The following is a 21852-nucleotide window of genomic DNA, read 5'->3' on the forward strand; positions in this document are numbered from 1 at the left end:
GGGAAACCTCCTCCTTACCAAAGACGGATGTTATTTATAATAGCCATTTGCAGAACTTGTGACGTCTCACACACACAAACACACACACACACGCACGCATGCACACAGAAGGATAGATAGGTGATGGAAAACCACATCGCAAATCACTTTCGATTACTCCTACACCACCAAGGCCAACAGAACAGCCAGATCTGCGACTCTCTGAGCTGTGACGAGAGTGATTTTTTGTCTTCCAAAGTTCGGAAATAGTGTGTGACCAGGCAACGCTGCCGCTTCACCGGAATACGCGGTTACGACCCCAGGTGGAGCAGAAACTGAGGAACACGGCAGCAGCTACAGCAGCTGGAACAGACGCGCCACGTGAGCTCCTGGTGGATACTTTTATCAGAATCCCAAAGATGCACATGAAATAATTTCTTCTGGACCACAGACACGATCGAACTTAAAAAATAAAAAAGCCGATAAATACTGCCAACCCAATCTTGTCTTTCGTCTCTCCCTCCTCGCATCAAATGGAATCTTGTCAACCGCTTAAACATAAATATTAAAATAATAAGTGGGACAGACTACAGATCTACTTACAATTCCATCACTTCTGTAGCACCTTTTTTTACCTTTTTACCAATGTATCCGTTTCGTAAAGAACAGAAGTCTGAAAAGCTTACGGACTCACATGACACATCATTAAATATTTAATCACCTTTTTAAGTCCTAAGCCTTTATCATATTTCATCCATCTAGACAGTTCATTCTATAACTATAGATTCCAAGGCCCCCTTTGGAGGGGAAAAAAGAGAAAATGGGGAAGAAAAAAACCTTCTGAGAGGCAGGGTTAAATTATCTCAAAGATGAGTTTCTATTGGCGCTTCAGTGGACATCAGCCTGTAAACCCACCAATCCACAGGAGGGTCAACCGATGGAGTCCATTGTTTTTAGTCTCCAAGAATTGATTTTACAAAAGATGCCACGTCTGTCGCTTTGGATTCGTGTAGGGTGAAAAACGGATGTTGCTGGTGAAGAAAAGAAAAATGCCTTCCGTTAATACTGGTCTCTGACAACGCCTGAGATTAGCAATGGACAGATCTGGTTAGTTAACAAACTAAGTATCCCCATCAGGCTTAAACTAGATTCTTCTACCCCTTCCCAAACCAAGTATACACTCAGGGATGCAAATTCTTAAAGATGTCATTTAGCTGCTGCTCCTCCTATCTTGGTATCGCTTTTTGATTCCATGCCAGAGTATCCACTGCTTTAAAATATACGTATGTAACTAGGCTATATACATCCCATGCATGTGTGCTAAGCAGGCGTGGTAAGCTGCTTCAGTTATGTCCGACTCTGTGCTACCTGATGGACCGTAGCCTGCCAGGGTCCTCTGTCCATGGGATTCTCTGGGCAAGAATACTGGAGTGGGTTGCCATTCCCTTCTCCAGGGGATCTTCCCCACCCAGGGATGGCGCCCATGTCTCTTAGGGCTTCTGCGTTGGCAGGCAGGTTCCTTACCACTAGCGCCACCAGGGAAGCCCGTATACATCCCATCAACGGGTAAATACAAGCAAGAGCAGAGATGGCTCAAAGATTCGGTTTACAAATAAGCCTGTCACCTAGAAAGTAATTTTCAGACAAAGTGGCAAAATAATAAGAAATTTTAGAGATTTACACACACGCAGTTCCCAAGAAGTGAGTGGTAGAATGAGAAACCAGTTTTTGGAACAATAAACAGGCGTTGCTCGTGCTTAACACTGGAGAGCTGGTTTGCACTCAAACAGCTAGCAGTGTTACTTTTTACATCACTTCTATTGATAACAGGGCTTTCCTGGTGGCTCAGATGGTAAAGAACCCGCCTGCAATGTGGGAGACCTGGGTCCAATCCCTGGGAGGATTCCGTGGAGAGCATGGCAGTCCACTCCAGTATTCTTGCCTGGAGAACCCCATGGACAGAGGAGTCTGGAGGGCCACAGTCCATGGGGTCACAAAGAGTCGGAAATGACTGAGCCACTAAGCACAGCACGTTGATAACAAGTGATCCTTATGTCTCTCCACGATGATCTGATCCTTGTGGAAAATAAAGTAGCCTGCCCAACCCTAGGTCTGGGTGGAAAAAAATTCATCTTGGAGATTAAAAACCAAGAAGCAAAAAGGTGGTCTCTGCTCATGCTGCTCAGATTCCATAAACTTGACATCACGTCCTGCTCTTTGCTGGGGGAAGAAGCATGGTCCAATGCAGAGAGCCACGCGTTTCAAAACGATTCTGAAGGAAACGAAGCTAGAGGCTCTGCCCCAGGGCCGCCCTCCTCGAATAGCTCAACTCGGTGCCGGGAAGCGCCTGGCTGACACCCGGGAACCTCACACCTCCAGTTAGGAGTGGACACATCAGCTCACGGTCCACACTCCTCCCAGTACAATCAGAACCAAGCGATCAAACCAAAAAGAACAATTCCTCCAGGAGGAACTAAGAGCCTGAGCTAGCAGGGCCCCCTCCCAACTGTCTGGAAGCATTGCTCCTCTCAGCGACCTGTCAACAGCTAAATATGAGCGTTTCTGCACACAGACGTGTAGGTGACTCACTCCGCTTCCCCTGACTTTGAGGATTTTTGTTCACAGCCTACGTGTTGCCTAGCTCTAGGTTTTCTAATTATATTTGTTTTAAACCTGAGAGCAGAGAGCTGGATGACTCAGCCCTGTGGGAACCTAGAATGCCCACCCATGGACATTTTAGAAAACAATGCAAAGAGGAAAGGAACAAAGAAAGCAAGCCCCAAATAAGGTCGGTGGTCACCACTAAGTACAGTGACTCAAAAAAAAAAAAAGAGAGGTTTTCTGGCTTTGCCATTGGGTGCTTCATAGCCACGATATTAACCAGAGCCCCAGGCGTGGGCGCAGCCTCTGGAGCCCCCCGGATGAATACACTACTTCTGATCACTACCCACTTACACAGCACCCTTACCGAGTGTTTTACCATCGTGCTTATTAGCTTTCCCACATCCCCTCGACATTTAGAGATCTTTTCATGTCCTTTGAAGCCTTTCACTATCAAAACAGGCCACGTCCGGTCTCAGCGTGTCTCAGGGACTACGCCCGACGCCCGCCACCCCATTCTCCTGTCTTGTGGTCGGTGGGTGGCTCAGGGGACCTAGCCTAGGTCTGCGACGGAATTCAATAACCGCACCTGATGTCTCAACGAAAAAAAACAACTCCTCAGGCACCTCTCGGTTTAGTCTCAGGCTGGGAAAGCACCGTGAGAGCCAGGGGCAGGGGGAGCAGGCAGGCATGTGGACATGGGAACTGTGACGTGTCTCCTGTGTGGGTTTTGAGGCTGTAAAAGGCTGGGAGGGAACCAGTCCCTTCTAGAAGCGGCCGACTAAGAATAGCAACCAGGACACAGCAGAGGAGACGCCGTGGAATCGCCCCCAGACCACAGACCCAGGCTGAGCGTCTCAGAAGGTGGGGGGAGGGCACTGGACTTCCCTGGTGGTCAAGGGGTGAAAAATCCCGCCTGCCGACGCAGGGCACACGGGTTCGATCCCTGGTCCGGGAAGAGCCCGCGTGTCACGGGGCAGCAGAGCGTCTGCGCCACAGCTACTGAAGCCGGCGCACCGCGACGAAGAGAGGCGCCCGGCCTCTGCAACTCGAGAAGGCCGTGCGCAGCAACGAAGACCCCGCGCAGCCATGAATTAATTAATGAAGAGGGGCCCGGTACAGGGAGAACTTAACACCCAGCCTGGAGCATCGCCACCAGCGCTAAGAGTCTCCAGTTCCCCTGCAAAACCACACTTTAGGTCAGTCAGCCCTGCCTAGGGCTTCCCTGGAGGCCCAGATGGTAAGGAACCCGCCTGCCAATGCAGAAGACGCAGGTTTGACCCCTGGGTGGGGAAGATCCCCGGGAGGAGGAAATGGCAACCCACTCCAGTGTTCTTGCCTGGAGAATCCCATGGACAGAGGGGCCTGGCAAGCTGCAGTCCATGAAGTCACCGAGTTGGATACACCTTAGCAACTAAACAACATCATCTCTGTTTAACACTGTGGTTCAATCTAGGACATCCCAGGACATTCAGAGGACATGATCACCTCCCTGGACCATCACTTGCATCACCTGGGTTTTGTTTCTGGTGGTTTCCATCTAGGACAGGGGTCAACAATGGATGAACTGGGGGCCCAATCCAGCGGACTGCCTATTTCTGAAACAGAGTTTTATTGGTGCACAGCTGCACTCCTGTGTCTACCCACTGGCTATGGCAGCTCTCATGCTAAAACAGAAGTCGAGTTGTCGTAGCAGCCCACAGAGCCTGAAGTATTTACTTTCTTGTTGTCCGATCTTTTGCAAACCTACGGACTGTAGCCCACAAGACTTCCCCGTCCATGGGATTCTCCAGGCGAAAAATACTGGAGTGGGTCGCCATTTTCTTCTCCAGGGGATCTTCCCGACCCAGGGATCAAACCTGCGTGTCCTGCGTGGGCAGTTTGTTTACCACGAGTCACCTGGGAAGCCCGAACCCTGTCTATGCAACAATTCTTTATAAAAACGCTGGCTGGCCCCATACCCCATAGAGCAAGTCCTACTCAGTTACGGCCCCCAGTGGGAGCTTGAAAGAGAAAGCAAATGAGATGACCTTCCTGTCCACACCTCAATCCAAACAGGGAACAAAAAACATTTGGGATTTCTATAAGAGGTACATGTCTGGGTTGGGGCCTTAATTATACTGTTCTTCACCTGGAAAGAGGATTTTTTTTTTCCTACCTCTTCACCAACTCCTACAACCTCAACAGTCGCCTCTCAGCATGTGTTTTCCTGAGGCTTCAGCCGAAGCGTTTGGACTCAGAGTTTCCACTGAGAAACCTCAGTCCCACCGGAAAGCGGGAGGCAGTCATGACCTCATAAGGCAAGTCATCCCAGTGCCATGAAGATGAGCACCGTAAAAGGCGGGGGTGGCGGTGGTGACCCGCACGGAACTACAGCCCTAATGCCAGACCACCAGAGCCCACGGTGTCCGGACAGAGTGCAAAGGCAGCTTCAACATCAGTTGCCCAAGGGTGTTAAGCGAGGACTCCGCAATTTTTCTCAAGTGTGCTCCATTGAAACCTCTGATAAGCAGCCACTTGGAAGGGGGAAAACGTGGTATGCATTTTCAATAGTCAGACACATAAAGCAAACATACTTTCATCTGAAGAAAAAGTGACAAAGGCACCTTGAAAACAAGAGTAGAGAACCCCCCACAAACCGCTCTATGCGGGTTGCACTTTATGTGGAATCAAAGTTTAAAATGCTCTGGGGGTTGCACAAGAATTCTAAAACAAAGTAGCCAGGATTGAAAAGGCCCCCGACTGGCTACTATCTACATAAGCAGAGGGGAAATGTTGAACCCAAACGTGCTGCAGGCTAAGATCTTCTCAAGCATGACTCATCTCCCCTTCTGCCTCAACTGTGGGTGTTAGTTGAATGCTGAGTCCCCATGGGCTGCCTTTATATTTCATTGCATTATTTTTTTAAATTTTTATTTATTTATTGGCCACGCCGAGTGACATGTAGGATCTTAGTTCCCTGCTGCTGCTGCTAAGTCGCTTGTCGTGTCCAACTCTGTGCGACCCCATAGATGGCAGCCCACCAGGCTCCACCGTCCCTGGGAGTCTCCAGGCAAGAATACTGGAGTGGGTTGCCATTTGCTTCTCCACTTAGTTCCCTGACCAGGGATCAAACCCATGACTCCTGTAGTGGAAATGCAAAGTCCTAACCACTGGACCACCAGGCAAGTCCCGAGGCTGCCTTTCTATTTTATTGGTTTATTTTTATTTATTTATTTATTGGCCAGGCTGTGAGGCTTTCGGGATCTTAGTTCCCAGACCAGGGATTGAACCCACGTCCCCTGCAGTACCGGCGTGGAGTCTTAGCCACTGGACCATCAGGAAAATCCCAGGGCTGCCTTTTTAAAGGGGACAAAGATGCCCAGTCCGTCTCTCCTCAGACTCTTCCCAGCATCTATTCAGTCATCCAGTCGACATATGGTTCAGACTTAAATTCAAGCTTAACCAGAAGAACTGAAAATCCATGGGATCTGCTGAGACCATCCAGTTCTGCTCTCTCATCTCCTGGCAACTTGCAAGTATACGGTCGAGTGGTGTTAACTCTAGTCCTCACGCTGTGCTTTATACCCCAGGTCTTACTCATCTGGTAAACAGAAACTTGTGCTCTTTGACCACCTTTATCCATTGCCCCCAGCCCACACACCCCTGGCAACCACCAGTCTATGCTCCGTAAGTTGTTTTTTTTAAGATTCTGCATTTAAGTGAGATCATGCAGTATTTGCTTTTTCTGTCTGACTTATTTCACTTAGAATAATGCCCTCAAGCTTCACCCACGTTGTTGTAAATAACAGGATTTCCTTTTTTAATGCTTGAGTAATATTCCATTGTGTGTGTATGTGCATATGTATTATGTTTTCTTTATCTCTGTATTCATTAATGGACACTCAGATTGTTTCCACATCTTGGCTGAGATAAATAATGCTGCAGTGAACTTGGGGGTTCAGCTATTTCTTCAAGATAGTGATTTCATTTCCTTCAGATCTGTGCCCAGAAGTGGAATCATTAATCATCAGATGGTGCTATTTTTAATTTTGTGAGGTTTTCTGTCCTGGCTGGACCAGGTCACACCCCACCAGGGAGCCTCTTTTCTCTGCATCTTCCCCAGAGTTCCTCTCTTATCTTTCAAACCTTCCAGATGTGAGATGATGCCTGACTGCGTTTTTTTTTTTTAATAATACGTTCTTTTTTATTTTTTATTTATTTTTTTTTAATACGTTCTTTTTTAAAAGACTTTTTTTTTTAATGTGGGCCATTTTTAACGTCCTTGTTGAATTTGTTATGATACTGCTTCTGTTTTATGTTCGGGTTTTCTGGCCACGAGGCATGTGGGATCTTAACTCCCTGACCAGGGATCGAACTGGCACCCACTGCATTAGGAAGGCAGAGAATTAACCGCTAGACCACCAGGGAAGTCCAGATCATGATTTAGATGTCATTCACTTCCCCTGTTCCAACTGTTAGTATGGACTCATCTACACCCCCTAACAATACTCACCATAAGCTCTGGATATGTTGGCCTTTCTTTGGAATTCTTCTTCAAGCTTAAAGGAAAAAAAAAAATCACATTAAAATCTAGAAACCATCTGTGTTTCCACTAGACTAGGATTTCAGAACCTGCAGAAGACCAAACAGAACCACCTTTAAAAATGTACTGAAAACATAAATCTCCTGCCTTGACTTTCCTCTTCAGTTACACTTCCCAACGATGTTTGAAATCACTCTGTACCTTAACAGGAAGGGTAAGGCTGTGTGTGTTTCCTTATGTTTCTTTACCAATGACATAAAAACTAGCTTTTATTATGTATCAAAATATATATTCACTTTCCTTCAAAACGGCTTTTAATCCACCCCCTCTTGCAAAGACCCTGGCAGGTGTTTCTTAAATTACAGTTGTTGTCTGTCCATTGTCTCCAATACCGGGTTCTCTCTGCTTCTGATCTCCTTGCAGGTACAATTTGCTTTTATATGCTCCCTGCTGAAACTGCCTGAGACAGAAGCACTACGGATGTAGAATGCCTAAGGTCACTGCTGCTTGACGACCGCTCGGCTGATGACCGGGAAAGCACGCTGGCTGTGGACTTAGCGGTGGTTCTTCTCAGAAACCCCTGCTGGCCCTGCACTACGCAAGGGGCGCCCGTCATCCAGCCGTCTGTACACACAGACCTTTAATCACATCTGATACCAGAGGCAACAGTCATAAAACCACAGTGAGAAGAGACCCACCCCTTCATCCACCTGCAGCCTTGAAATGGAAAAGAAAGTTTATTTGGAGTTGGAACCCCAGGTTACAGAATGGAGGAAAGGATGGTTTTGAAAAGTATGATTTGCGAGGCAACCTGCAGAGCCCTCTGCCCACGGGCCCTAAAACCATCCACGAATGGGAAGGACGTCTGCCTGGCGTGGAAGGAACTCAAAAAGTGACAGAACACTGGGTGGCCGGGATTTGCGCTGATGACCACGGGGAGCAAGGGAGACCTGCGAGGTGTGACCTGAGCCCCGCTCCGTGGAGGGCAACAATCAAGGGCAGGCCCGGATGCAGAGCCAGAGAGGGAAACGGCTGAAATGCTTGGCACTGAAAAAAACTCGAAATGAAAGAAAAAAGGAAGCTTTTTGAATCAAAACAGCCGAGAGCAGCCTCCCGATGGACTCCAGGCAGCTCTGCGGTGGAGGGCAGGGAGCCTGAGACGGGGAATAGGCAGAGGCGGAGACAGAGAGCTGACTGCGGGCGGATCCACACCCAGCGACCTCACTGCCTGGACAGCCGAAGAGAGAGCGTCCATCTCAACTGAGGCTCAAACAAGAATGAGTGAGAAAGGAGACCAGCAGCATCACGGCCGGGCTGGCCCGGGAAGGCATCTCTGAGCGAAACGAGGAGACCTCCAGCTCCCACCGATGAAGCCTCCTGTGCCTACGTGCTGCGACTCCGGAAGGCTCCACCAGCGGTCCCCAGATGCAGGTGGCTTTGCCGTCCAAGGCACACTCGGGGGCGTCTGGAGGCACTTCTGGTTAACGCAGCTGGTGGTGCTGGGGGCCGTAATTCACATCTAACAGGTAGAAACCGAGGCTGTCGCTCAACATCCCATAATGCCCAGGACGGTTCCCCAGCAACCACTTTGATTTACTTTTATTTCTTTTTTTGAGAAGTATAGGAAAAAACACAACTATTGGAGGACGACTGCTCTACAGTATTGTGTTGACCTCCGCCACACGTCAAGATTTATCTTTTCAAAAAAGAATTCCTAAAACCTCAAAGATTGCTGCTGAACAGGTTATTTTTGACTTATGGCCTCCGATTAGAAAGCTTGAAATGTACAAGTACCACTGCAGAGTATTGATGGAAAATATTTACACAGCACACCAAAGCTGTTTATTGATTTAATATAACTGATACAACCCATTCTCTCCACCTTTTAAATCAAGAACACTTCAAAACACGGGCTAAGAATAGCAAAATACTCAGGGTGAGGTTAGGGAGAAAAGCAAATTTTCCACGTTGAATAGGAAGCACTTGAAATTCAGCACCAAATAACAACTGTGGAGTTCAAAGCTACACCAATTTCTTTTTGGATCCGAGTCAGACTTTTGAATTTTCAAGTGGCTTGTCGTTTTCAAGCGTGCAATTAGCTAACTGCCCTAATTCCCCTTCCAAATGCCACAACACAAACTCCTGACCGTAGCTGACACTAAAACACAGCTTCGTGCCGTGCTGAGAACTGCTAGCTTCACGTTTGTGCTGAGCCGAGGGGTTCTGCCCCTCCGAATCCCCCCGAACTGACCGTTTCCCAGAAGGACTCCTGGGAACATCTGCAGAAGAAAAACACAGCTCGCCTCCCAAGCTATACATTTGTCCTGAGCTTCGTAAATACCCAGGGCCTCTTTTTACTCCTTCCTGAACAAGCCAGCAACTATGTTTGATCGTCTCTGTTTTGTGCCTGTTTCTCTGAGTCAGACAGGACCAGCGTCTGGGTGGGTCTCTGACCTCCAACGGACTTCGGGCCGGTGGACGGGGCACTGAGCTCTTAAACAGGCCTGAAGGCTCAGCAGGAAGGAAGTCAAGCTTTGGGGCACTTGGCTCAGCTGGTCTCTAGGGAGCGACTCTCAGTCCCCAAGCCTGTGTCCAGCTGAATGAGGTTATGGTGAAAGAACGCAAGCGTGCCAAGATTCCATTTTAGTAGAAACTCATTTGTGAAACCTTCTGCAAGACCAGGGTGTAAGGCCTTTCCATTTCTCTATTGTGAATCCCAAACAAGGCCTAGATGGCCAGTGTCTCCTGATTCAGGAACTCTTTAAAGGCCCTGAGATAAGAAAGCCACGTGGGCGTCCCTGGTGGCTCAGTGGTGAAGAATATGCCTGCCAGTGCAGGGGACACGGGTTCGATCCCTGGCCCAGGAAGATCCCACATGGTGTGGAGCAACTAAGCCTGCGCCTGTGCTCTAGAGCCCGGGAGACACAATCCTGAGTCCATGAGCTGCAACTGCTGAAGCCCACGTGCCTGGAGCCCGTGGTTGGCAGCAAGAGAACCCACCACGTGAGAAGCCTGCATGCCACAAGTGGAGAGGAGCTCCCCTCTCTGAGACCAGGGAAAGGCCGAGCAGCAACAAAGACGCGGCACGGCCAAAAATAAAAATAAACAGATAAATAAACGAAATTATATATAAAAAAAGAAAGCCACGTGTAGGGAAGGAAGAGTAAGAAAACGCTTGTTTGAAAATAAGTACAGAAAGGAAGGATTTGTAGGAAATCTCTGTTGTTGCTGCTTTTCTTCAAGTTCATATGGAATAAACATCTTGACTTGCTTTGGTTTTCTCTCCTCCCCTCACCCCCTCTGATGTTACTGCTAAAGAAGGATGCCAGCAGAACCCTGGACTCTATCAAGTCATAATTTGGAGAGTGATAGCAGATGAATGCCCTACTCCACCGCAAAAATCAGATCACGGCATCTGGTCCCATCACTTCGTGGCAAACAGAAGGGGAACAAGTGGAAACGGTGACAGAGTTTATTTTCTTAAGCTCCAAAATCACTGCAGACGGTGACTGCAGCCACAAAACTAAAAGATGTTTGCTCCTTGGGAGATTAGCTATGATAAACCTAGGCAGCATATTAAAAAGCAGAGACATCACTTTGCCGACAAAAGTCCATACATCCAAAGCTCTGGGTTTTCCAGTAGTCATGTACTGATGTGAGAGCTGGACCATAAAGAAGGCTGACTGCCAAAGAATTGATGCTTTCAAACTGTGGTGCGAGAATACTCTTGAGGGTTTGAGGGTCCCATGGACTTCAAGGAGATCAAACTAGTCCATCCTAAAGGAAATCAACCCTTAATATTCACTGGAAGAACTGATGCTGAAGCTGAAGCTCCAATACTTTGGCCACCTGATGCAAAGAGCTGGAAAAGACCCTGATGCTGGGAAGGACTGAAGGCGGGAGGATAATGGGGTGACAGAGGATGAGATGGTTGGATGGCATCACCAACTCAATGGACATGAGTTTGAGTAAACTCCAGGAGATGGTGAAGGACAAGGAGGCCTGGCGTGCTGCAGTCCACAGGGTCACAAAGAGTCAGATATGCCTGAATGACTGAACAACCACAACAGCTGTCAGCTGACCAGCAGTGACCAGAGGAGTGTGACCACCAAGCGGAAGCCCCAGACGAAAGCGCAGCAGCAGAGGATGCAGCTCCCGGGACTAAACAGAGAGAAGAGAAGCGCACAAAGCCAGCCCTGGCAACGGCGTGAAGACACTCTGCCCTGTGGGCGGGGCTGGCCAGCAGCTGACAGAGAGCGGCCACACAGGAAGCTGCAACTTTCACAAACGCGTGCAAACGTGAAAATTAGGGAACTTTCAGTTCTCCAAGGCTTTCATTTAAAAAAACAAAAGAAACCTGTGAAAAGCTTTAACACTTTGACTCTCGGGGAAGTTCTAAGTAAGAAGAAAAGTTGATGAAAGATAAATAAAGTAATTGAATGATTTCTCAATGAACTGTAGAAGAGAAGCAGCTTTCTGAAGAGAACAACCGTCCACAGATGGCAGGCATAAGTCAGGGGTTCTGATGACAGGCCTCCAGGAAAATGATGTGGGAACATCCCATCAGGTATTCAGGACCACCCCCTCCCAGACCAATTAAATCAGAACCTCTGAGGCCCAGGGGCACACCTGAAAGGTCTGTCACGTTGTATAAGCAGGCAACGGGAGTTGAGAACCATTAGGTTAAACTGGATTCACACCAGCCCACCTGGCTTTCTCAAGCTTTTCACACCAGCTTTGTTCTTATCAAAGTTTTCTGCAGTTCCCAGAATCTTGGGGAAAAGGGCCAGGTGGGAGAAAGGTTACAAAGCAGAGAGTCTGAAAAGCTTCCTTAAATAAGATCCTTCCTCCTCACCACCCCTCTGGAGAATGACGGGTCTGAACCATCCAAGACAAATCATCCCTTTCCTCCGTGACCTTTACACCCTCGAGGACGAGGAACAAACAGCAGGCACCGGGTCCTTGAAACCAGAAGGCACGATCCTGAAGCCCTCTCAGCCGGGCAGGTGCACAGCACACCTGGAGGCTCCGGCAAGGAGAGCAGAGAGGGGGTACCGCCCGGGCGCCCAGGGGAAGTGCTGATACGCATCCAGCGGCATCCAGCAGGCGAGCATCACGCCGCCCATCACTCCAGCCTCTCCAGCCACTCAGCCAAGAATAAAACAAAAACAACGGCACGTCGGCCTCGTATGTCTTTAGGGGAAAGCACCAGGGTGACGGGCCTAGAGCTGGTGAAAAACCCAAGGGGCCTTTGCTTCACAAGCAACAGACAGCTGCTTGGTGTTACCACGTTTTCCAGTAAAAGCTGTGTTCAGAATGCCTCTTCCAAAGCGCGTGGAGGCCAAGGAAGGGTAACCTTGGGGAAGCTAGCCTCTCCAACGGGAGGCGGAATGCCAGCCCCTTTCTTAGCTCCAAGTGAGCAGAGCCGGTCCCCTGGGCAACCACAGCTGGGCTTCCAGCATCTCCGACGGCCTCTGCCCCGGCTCACAGCTGCACGGCAGCGCCCAGGATCACAGCCTGCGCTCCATCATGGCATCATTTTTCCAGCATCCCTTGCAATGATCATCAGTATCAAGTCATGCTGGGCACCCTGGGGCCCGTGCAGACGGAAATCACCAGGTTTTCTGAAGAAAAACAATCCCCTCTTCTAGTTTCCTCAATTCCACCAGCAATTTCCATGAAACAAAGTCACGGCATCAGTATGGCTCCTTCCATCTCTCCACCCCAACTTTATTTTCCCTTCTCAGACGTGCCCCCTCCCCAGCCGGAACTGTCCACTGTCCACTTCCGGGCAAGCAGAGCCATCAGTGAGCAAACCTTCTCTAACAATCAGCCTAAAACACCAGAATCACTTGGTAAGACCTCCAGGTGCCTAAGCGAAGCTCTGAATGTAGCCTCCGTCGTCTTCTCCAGGCTTATTCTTTGCGTCATATCTCCTCCCCACCCGAGCCCTCCAGTGGGTCCCCCACCTCTCTCTTTATGCCCTGGCCCACATCAGATGGCTCAGCCTTTCATCAAACAGTTTCCCACGCCTGTGTCAGGGTGCATGAGATTCCTCCCACCTGGAACACCTTCTCCTCCTCCACTTCCCTTTTCCCTGGCACACACCTCACCTGGTCCCAGCTCAGGATTTATCTCCTCCAGAAACTCTCCCCTAAGGCCTTTCCTCTGAGTTCCCCCCAAAGACCCAGTGCCCGTTTCCCTCTGGACCTGGGCTAGAATGACTGAGCTGGGACACTCCCCTCTGTGGCTCTGAGCTCAGCGGGGACCAGGCAGAGCTGTCTTTGTTGCTTAGCAACGAGGATACACTCCATCAACACTGGGAGTGGATGTGGGCACGTGGATTAGACCGATGGAGGAAGTCAGGAAGACCCCTTCCGCCTTCACCCTGGCTTCTGGGAGACGCGCTTTCTTACCACTGTGAGGTAAAGTCAACAAACTCTTCGGAGAACTTGTCTGCGGGCAGCTGCGGCGACGGCTCCTCCACCACCTGTTTGAGCTGCTGGAAAGGAGTCCCCCATGAGTCGTAGGGAAACCGGAGGATGGCCAGCTCAATCTGGAAGGGAGAGGTACACAGGAGGTGAGAGCTGACTCTGGGCTACTGTGTACCGGGCAGCTGCTGGGGCATCCATGTCGTCCCAGGAGGCGGAGGGCAACCGGACGGGGACAGTCCGGTGAAATGTGCAGAGGGGACGCCAATGATGACGTGTTCGCTAGCGGTGTGCCCCCACGTCCTGGAGCTAGGGGTGACATCGTCCGGGAGACAGCCCCTCACCAAGAGGAAATCCACCCGGAATATTCACCGGAAGGACTGATGCTGAAGCTCCAGTACTTTGGCCACCTGATGCTAAGAGTGGACTCATTGGGAAAGACCCTGACGCTGGGAAAGATTGAGGGCAGAAGGAGAAGGGGACGACAGAGGATGAGATGGCCGGATAGCATCACTGACTTGATGAACATGAGTTTGAGTAATCATCTAGCTGGTGATGGACAGGGAGGCCTGGCATGCTGCAGTCCACGGGGTCACAAAGAGTCGAACACCACTGAGCGACTGAACAATAACCTCACTGAAACCCAGTGTGGCACTTCATAAAACTGTGAGCCAGCAGTGTGCAACTTCAGGATGAAAGGGGCCAGGTTTTCAAACGTTTAGTCTAAAAAGCAGTTCTCGCCCGAAGACGCTTACCTCTGCTGCCATCTGCTGGCCACACGCTGGAATGAAAACAAACAGGGCCAAAGGACTGCTCGGTTTTTGGACTTGAGTAAAGGCCGCCTTGCTGTTACAAGATCACGTGCCTTCTGGGCAAGGACGTGAAATAGCTCACGGGATTTACTCAGCTGCTGTGTCTGGGAAGGAACCAGGACCACCATGGATCCTTCCAGACCTCGGTGATCCACTGAAAATTTACGATCAGCAGAGTTACAAATCAGGCTCTCACCGTGTATAACTTCAGGGCTGTGCCTGAGGAAATGAGCCTGTTTGTTAGTATGTGCTGGGGCTATACCTGCAGTCAACAGCCAAGACTGCTCTCATAACCATATTCCGAGAAGCTGAGCCCATGTCTTGGATACAAAGCTCTCCATATTAGCGTCTAGGACGGGTGGCAGAGACTGGGAGTTTGGGATGGACATGTACACGGTGCTGTCTTTAAAACAGACAACCCACAAGGGCCTGCTGTACAGCCCGGGGAACTCGGCTCAACATTTTGTAATAACCTAAGTGGGAACGGAATTGGAAAAAAAGAGATACAAGTAAACTGCATCACTTCACTGTACACCTGAAACCAGCAGCACACTGTGATCAACTACGCGGCTGAGAGGACAGAGCATCTGCCTGCAATGCCTGGGTTCAGTCCCTGGGTCAGGGAGGTCCCCTGGAGAAGGGAATGGCCACTCATTCCAGTATTCTTGCCTAGGAAATCCCATGGACAGCGGAGCCTGGCGGGCTACAGTCCATGGGATTGAAAAGAGTCAACTAAGCAACAAACAAAACACGCTCCGATATAAAACAAAAAATTTTTTTAAAAAGCTCTATCAGGGTCCACACAGATTCGTGCTCTTGGAGTAGCCTGAGCCTCTGCATGCTTGATTAGAGTAGTTTAAATTTAAACCCTAAGGATAACTCTCAGGAACAGCAGCCAGACCCTCTCGTTTTACAGCTCAGGACAGCGAGACAGCCTGTGTGACTCCATCCGTCACGCAAGGGCACACAACTCCTTGGAGGTGGAATGAAGAGAACTGGGTTTGCCCAGTTCCCGTTCAGTGTTTCTGCCGCCCCGCTCTGCGGACAATCTTGCTCTCTCAGATCAGCTTCCAGGGCGTCCACCTCTTGCTCTTGAGGTCTGCCCCACCGCAGCTTCATGCCCCAATACTCCCTGCCCCCAGCCCACAATTATTATCACACACTACCATGGTGATGCCCAAACTCCAGATGTCGGACTTCACGCTGTATCCCTTCTGGTTGAGCTCTGGGTTTATTCTCTCGGGCTGGAAAGGAGACAGAAAAGGACAACTGAGATGACACTCTTGGCTCAGTAAAGTCTCGGGGGTGGGGTGGCAGTGGCTGCCAAGTGAGCGGCTGTGAGCCATTAACACGCCTCCCGGGCCAGGAGTCTCACTCACGACAGCGAAGACCAACGTCTCCACGGGGTTTACAGACATCTTTTCTTGGAGACGACAATGCGTCAGAGTCCCCTCACAACTCAAAAGCAACTTCAGTTTGGCCTTCCAAAGAGCGTGACATACAGTCGACCATTACGCTGCCCGCCTTGAAGTTTCCTCGTTTAAAAGACCAACAGTCCAGGGACTTCCTTGGCAGTCCAGTGGTCAAGCTTCCTCCTTCCAGGGGGGGACATGGGTTCGATCCCTGGCCGGGGAACTAAGATCCCGTATGCTGCAGGGCAACTAAGTTCTGCACCCTGCAACTAAGACTCAAGGCAGCCAAATAAATAAATAAAATACCAACAGTCCAGAACTCAGTGAAAACAATCTGCACGAGTCACTGGGCTACGGTCTGGTATTAACAACCTCAACCACTTTTAGGTAATCGTGGACACAAAGCTTTTAAATTCCAAGCACGTGTTCATTTCCAAATAGAGTATTTACAGTAGAAGTCCCTTAACTTAAAGGGAATCCCAAGGTCTCTGCCAAAAGCAATGAATCTTCACAGCTACGAGGCTCCCTCGGGACTAACGTAACGGACTTGCCTGGGGAATTGCAATTCCTCTCTCTGTGCTATTCTCAACAGACAGCGCAGAGTGGAGAACTGGGCTTTATGTAGTGCTTTTTCAGAGAGTATACCTCTTCCTCTGATTTTTTTTTCAAATATAAGAGAAGGAAGGGCCTCGGGATTTTAGACAGGAGACATTTAAGAAGAAAGAAAGTGGAGGATACTTCTTGTGCTTTGGGCGTATTTCAATGCTCCCTCCTTGGCCGCCCAGGTCGTGATTCCTGGCAGGGTTTGAAGGCACTTGCTCTCCCAACGCCACCCCCAGGCGCTGTACTCACGGCCATGTACGGTTTGCATCCGGCATCGATGGTTTTAGCCACGGAGTCGACCAGGTAGCCGCTGATTCCGAAGTCGCACATCTTCACCTGGCCCAGAGCGTTGATGAGCACGTTGGAGGGCTTGACATCTGCAAGCGGAGAGTCGGGAGCCTGGGGGCGCAGCGGCAGCTCTCTGCCACCAGGGGGCCTGGAGCCTCCACGCCCGCCCCGGTGCGCCCTCAAGACTCATCCCAAAAGGAACTGCCACCCCAGTTATACAACACGAACTACACTCCGATAGAACATGATCTTTTTTAAAAAGAAGGAAAAACACCAAAGCTAAGAAGAAAGGGGGAAAAGCAACTTGATTTCCTTATCATTAAAATTTGTTAATGTTTTTCTTTTTATTGTGGTAGAAGTCACATAACATAAAACATACTGTTTTTTACCATATAACTGTCCAGTTCAGAGGCACTGAATACACTCATATTGTCATGCAACTCTCATCATCATCCATCTCCTGGATTTTCCACCTTCCTAAACTGAAACTCTGTCCCCAGTAAGCACTCACTGCCCATTCTCCCTGCCCTCTCCACCATCCTGACCTCGGCATCCCCCAGTGTACTTTCTGACACCATGAATTTGACTATTCTAGGTCCCATGCATAAGTGGCATCAAGCAGTATTTGTCTGCACCTACTATATATTGGAATGCATTTCTCTTGAGAGCCCCTTGGACTGCAAGGAGATCCAACCAGTCTATTCTAAAGGAGATCAGTCCTGAGTGTTCTTTGGAAGGACTGATGCTAAAGCTGAAACTCCAGTACTTTGGCCACCTCATGCAAAGAGTTGACTCATTGGAAAAGACCCTGATGCTGGGAGGGATTGGGGGCAGAAGGAGAAGGGGACGACAGAGGATGAGACGGCTGGATGGCATCATGGACCCGATGGACCTGAGTTTGAGTGAACTCCAGGAGTTGGTGATGGACAGGGAGGCCTGGCGTGCTGCGGTTCATGGAGTCGCAAAGAGTCGGACACGACTGAGTGGATGAACTGAACTGAACTGAACTGACTATATATTGGAATGCATTTCTAAGGTTGACTTAATATTTTTACTTCGGTTTACCAAAGCAGAGTTTACTAAGTTGACGTGGGTTACGGAAAACTTAAAGGACATACTTATATATGCATGAAAGACAGACCCTAAAATGATAATATCAGTGTTCAAAATGAATAGTCACAAAAAAATCCCATGGACAGAGGAGCCTCGTGGGCTACTGGCCATGGGGTCACAAGAGTCGGACACGCCTGAGTGGATTAAACCACCACCACCAGAGAGGGTTTACTCTGCAGCTCTTAAACGAACTCCTCAATGAACGTTTTTCATTAGCTCATTCAGTGTCATGTCATTAGTTCTGGTTCTGACGGATCTTGGGTGAGTGGTCTGCTTTCTATTTCATACTTGTCCTTCTCGTCAGACTGGGAATCCATCCGTGGAAACAACTGCCTCCTCTAATTTCTCATCTTCATCATTCCCGTACAGGTGGTGAGAACTTAAAACTTGATGACTGAGCCAAACGCCCAGTTCCCTGGGCAGTTGTCTCTGTTATGCTGGAGGCCTAAGCCCTAGAGATCTGAGCGTTACCACGCTGTCCCCTCACGAACAAGTCCGTGTTGTGCCCCAAGCATGTATCACGAAGGTGGAGCTTGCGCTAAGTGTTACGACGATGCTTTAAAAGCCCAGCTCCTAATGATCTAGTCTGCATTTAGTGGACTGAAAAGGCAGACTGGGACATAATACATCAACTGTGCTTCTGCAAGAGGTGCGTCAGAAGTTACAGGTGTTAACTCATCATAAACCCAGACAGTCCAGGCCAGGAGGCGGGTCACAGAATATGCATGTGGGTAGAGTGGGCTTCCCGGAGGAAAGAATCCACCTGCAATGCAGGAGAAGAGACGCAGGTTCGAACCCTGGGTGGGGAAGATCCCCCGGAGAAGGAAATGGCAACCCACTCCAGTATTCTTGCCTGGAGAATCCCATGGACAGAGGAGCCTCGTGGGCTACCGGCCATGGGGTCACAAGAGTTGGACACGCCTGAGTGACTAAACCACCACCACCAGAGAGGGTTTACTCTGCAGCTCTTAAATGAACTCCTCAGGCTGAAAAGATAAAATGCATCCTCCCAAGCAGATGAACCATCGTTAGGTCTGGATGATGAAAGTAGAAATTCAGAAAATTAATTTTTTCCTAAGTGACACGTTTCACAAAGGGCACATACTCAAAAGAAAAAAGTTATTCTAAAAACTTTAAAAATTATCCTTTATAATTTTCCCTTAAACAACAGATACACAAATTTCATTTTATTATCTTCTAACCTTTGTAAACATTCTCTGCTATGAATGAAATGTATCATAATTTTGAAATAAGCCTTTAAAATTCAGTTTCGCATTTGTGGGTAATCTGCATCCCTTTTCTTAACTGGATCTCTCCCCACTTTCTTTTTTGCCTCTTCTTCCTTTACATTTTTCCCATTTTTGATAGTAACAATCAATAACAGCCATCATAATAGGCATGTTTTTTGAGCCATCTTACATTATTTCAGGCTCAGAGTATAACAGTGTTCAGGTCACAACTGCCTATAAGCTACCAATACTGTTCATACACTGATTATACACACTCTTCCAAGAAGCCTTCCTTGACTCCAGTCACGCGTGCTAATCACGTCCTTCTTCTGTATTCTACCTACATGACTTCCGTGGTTGTTACTTTCGTATTTCTCACGTGGGTTTTTTCCCCCATGTGTCATATATTTGCCTCACTCCCCTACCAAGAACTCCTCCTGTGTAGGATTTGGATAAGAATATATTTTCTTCATAGATACCTGTCAGGGCATCTATTGTAGCGCTGTATAAATATAGTGCTGTATAAATGCTGGGAAACAATTACACAAGATACATGGATGGATGAAGGCATGGAAGACGGAAGAAAGGATATCTGGGTGGGTGGGTGGATGGATGGATGGATGGAGGAAGAGATAACAGGTCAACAGAGAGACAGGAGGGAGAAGAGGAAGACAGTCCAGCCAACCTTTCACCCTGTCCTGCCTCCCGCTGTCTGAACAGGCCGAGCTTTATGCCAGAACTTCTCAGACCCTCACCGCCCAAGAATTACCCAGGGAGCTTGTTAAAATGGCGGTTCTGACCCAGTTGGTCTTGGGACTCAAGATTCCGCTTTTCTAACAAGCTCTCCAGCGATGGCCGATACTAGGTGAATTTTTATCATATTCTCTAAAATTCTCAATGGGTAATACCATTGCTCTCTTTGGCAACAGGCAGTTCACATTCAAGTTAGGCCTAATCCACAGCTCACGTCCCCTGATGTCCTCAGATAATATTGAGCAGCTCCTTATACGATTTGCTATCCAATCCCAAAGGAAAGCCCCTCCTCTGTTCTCTTGCCTGACTCAATTTTATCCACTGGGGAGAAAAAAGAAATTAATAAAACTCAGGTGAAAGAAATAAAACTGATAAAAAGGAACAGCCAAGGCAGCCCCATGGACACTTACCTCGGTGAATGACAGACAGCTTACTGTGCAAATGCTCTAAGGCTTTTACAATCTGCAAGAGAAACACAAGGTGGATTTATGTCCCCCATCACTGGACAGCAACTGCATCTTAAGTAAATCCCCATTTATTATCCCTGGCTTACAGTCCCAAGGGGAGGTATTTTCTCCAACAGTGGTCTTCCTAGCCAGGAAAACACACAGGAAGTCGTACAAATTAGACCCTGTCCAGCAGAGAGATGACATCAGAGCGCAGAGAGGCAGTCTCACTGGTATGTTCTGATTCTCTAACTTGACCCCCAGCATCTTTTCCTCTCCTCCCTCCTGGGCCTCAATAGCCATGAAGGGCGCAGCTTCCTCCTCTGCTTGCTCCCTTCTGCGCCTATTAATCCTAAGGAAACATTTACACCCCACAAACGAAAATCAAAATAAACCAGTATCAGAACAAAGACACCAGGAACGTGGTCCTAGCCGATGAACGTGCTGCTCAGAGACATTTCAGCTGAAAGCCTCCCAGGCCGAGTCAGGAGCAGAACCTCGTGTAGGTCAAGCCCAGAAAGAGAAGTATCCATTGATCCATCCAGTTACACACTCGTGCAATCAACACACACAGACGGGATGGGCACGCCGGTCCAGGCGGTGCTTCCCAGTACAGACAGAACAGAGACACACGAGGCCCAGACCTCCCCGCACTCCTTGGACGGAGCTGGGGCTCGCGATGTACTCACAGAAACTGCTATTTTCCCTAAGATGTCCTCTGGAATTGTTTGGCCTTTATCGATCACTTGTTTGTAGAATTTATCTAGGGACGTGTCCATGAGCTCCATGCAGATCCAGACATCCCCCTGGAGGCCGGTTGGTTTGGAGACAGTCAGAGAGGATGGAAAGATGAGAGGAGGAAGCAGTTAGCATCTGTCAGGAGGAACAGGCCACTCCCTGTGTGAGCTTTTGGAGGAAATGCAGTGTCCTTCGAGATCTCAGTGAAATTTATAAATGGGCAATATTACCTCCAAAAAGCAAGCCAGCAGACAGCCAAACAGATATGCCTGTGATCACCCACTCCTTAATGAAAACTAGGTTCTAAATGCTAACACCCACAAGCTATAGGATGCCAGAAACCCAAGCCTTTACCATTACTGTTATCTAAGACAGCAGTCTCCAGGCTTTTTGGCTTCAGGGACCAATTCTGTGGAAGATAATTTATCCATGGACCAGAGCGGGGCGGGGGTGGGGGGCATGATTTCAGGCTGATTCAAGTGCATTACATTTATCGTGCACTTTGCTTCTATTATTATTACATCAGCTCCACCTCGGAACATCGGGCATTAAATCCGGGACGTGGGGGACCCCTGCTCTGGGAGTTATGACCAGATACCAACTCTATGCCTGACTTCCCGCACTGACCACTGGCCACAGTTTATCATTTAAAGCTGGTTATAAGAGGGAGATGAAAACAGCTAACAATGAGGACCTGTGTACAGCACAGGAAACTCTACTCAAACACTCTGTAATGGGCTGTACAGGGAAATACCTTTAAACGCGTGAGCACATATACACAGGGCTGATTCACGGTGCTGTACAGCAGAAACTAACAACATGCAAATCAAGTATACCCTAATAAAAAGTTTTTAGAAAGGGGACGGGATGAGAATTCATACCGTCGTAAAGTGAAAAGCAGAATTAGAAAAAAGAAGCAAAT

At 48.7% G+C, this 21852-nt stretch overlaps 1 protein-coding gene across 3 annotated transcripts in view; it reads right to left on the minus strand.

Moving 5' to 3' along the window:
- Positions 1–669: 669 nt before the first annotated feature.
- The window catches only part of MAP2K6 (mitogen-activated protein kinase kinase 6), a 106186-nt gene continuing 85003 nt past the window's right edge, over positions 670–21852 (minus strand). For all 3 annotated transcript variants that reach the window (XM_027519120.1, XM_027519121.1, XM_027519122.1), the window contains exons 6-12: positions 20882–20998; positions 20157–20208; positions 16613–16740; positions 15515–15592; positions 13522–13661; positions 7076–7121; positions 670–1010 (exon numbers count right to left, since the gene is read on the minus strand). In XM_027519120.1, the coding sequence (XP_027374921.1) occupies positions 933–1010; positions 7076–7121; positions 13522–13661; positions 15515–15592; positions 16613–16740; positions 20157–20208; positions 20882–20998 (639 nt within the window). In that variant the 3' untranslated portion in view covers positions 670–932. The remainder of the gene's footprint in view (positions 1011–7075; positions 7122–13521; positions 13662–15514; positions 15593–16612; positions 16741–20156; positions 20209–20881; positions 20999–21852) is intronic.

Source organism: Bos indicus x Bos taurus, chromosome 19 (genome assembly GCF_003369695.1).
Source record: "Bos indicus x Bos taurus breed Angus x Brahman F1 hybrid chromosome 19, Bos_hybrid_MaternalHap_v2.0, whole genome shotgun sequence".
Lineage (NCBI taxonomy): Eukaryota > Metazoa > Chordata > Mammalia > Artiodactyla > Bovidae > Bos > Bos indicus x Bos taurus.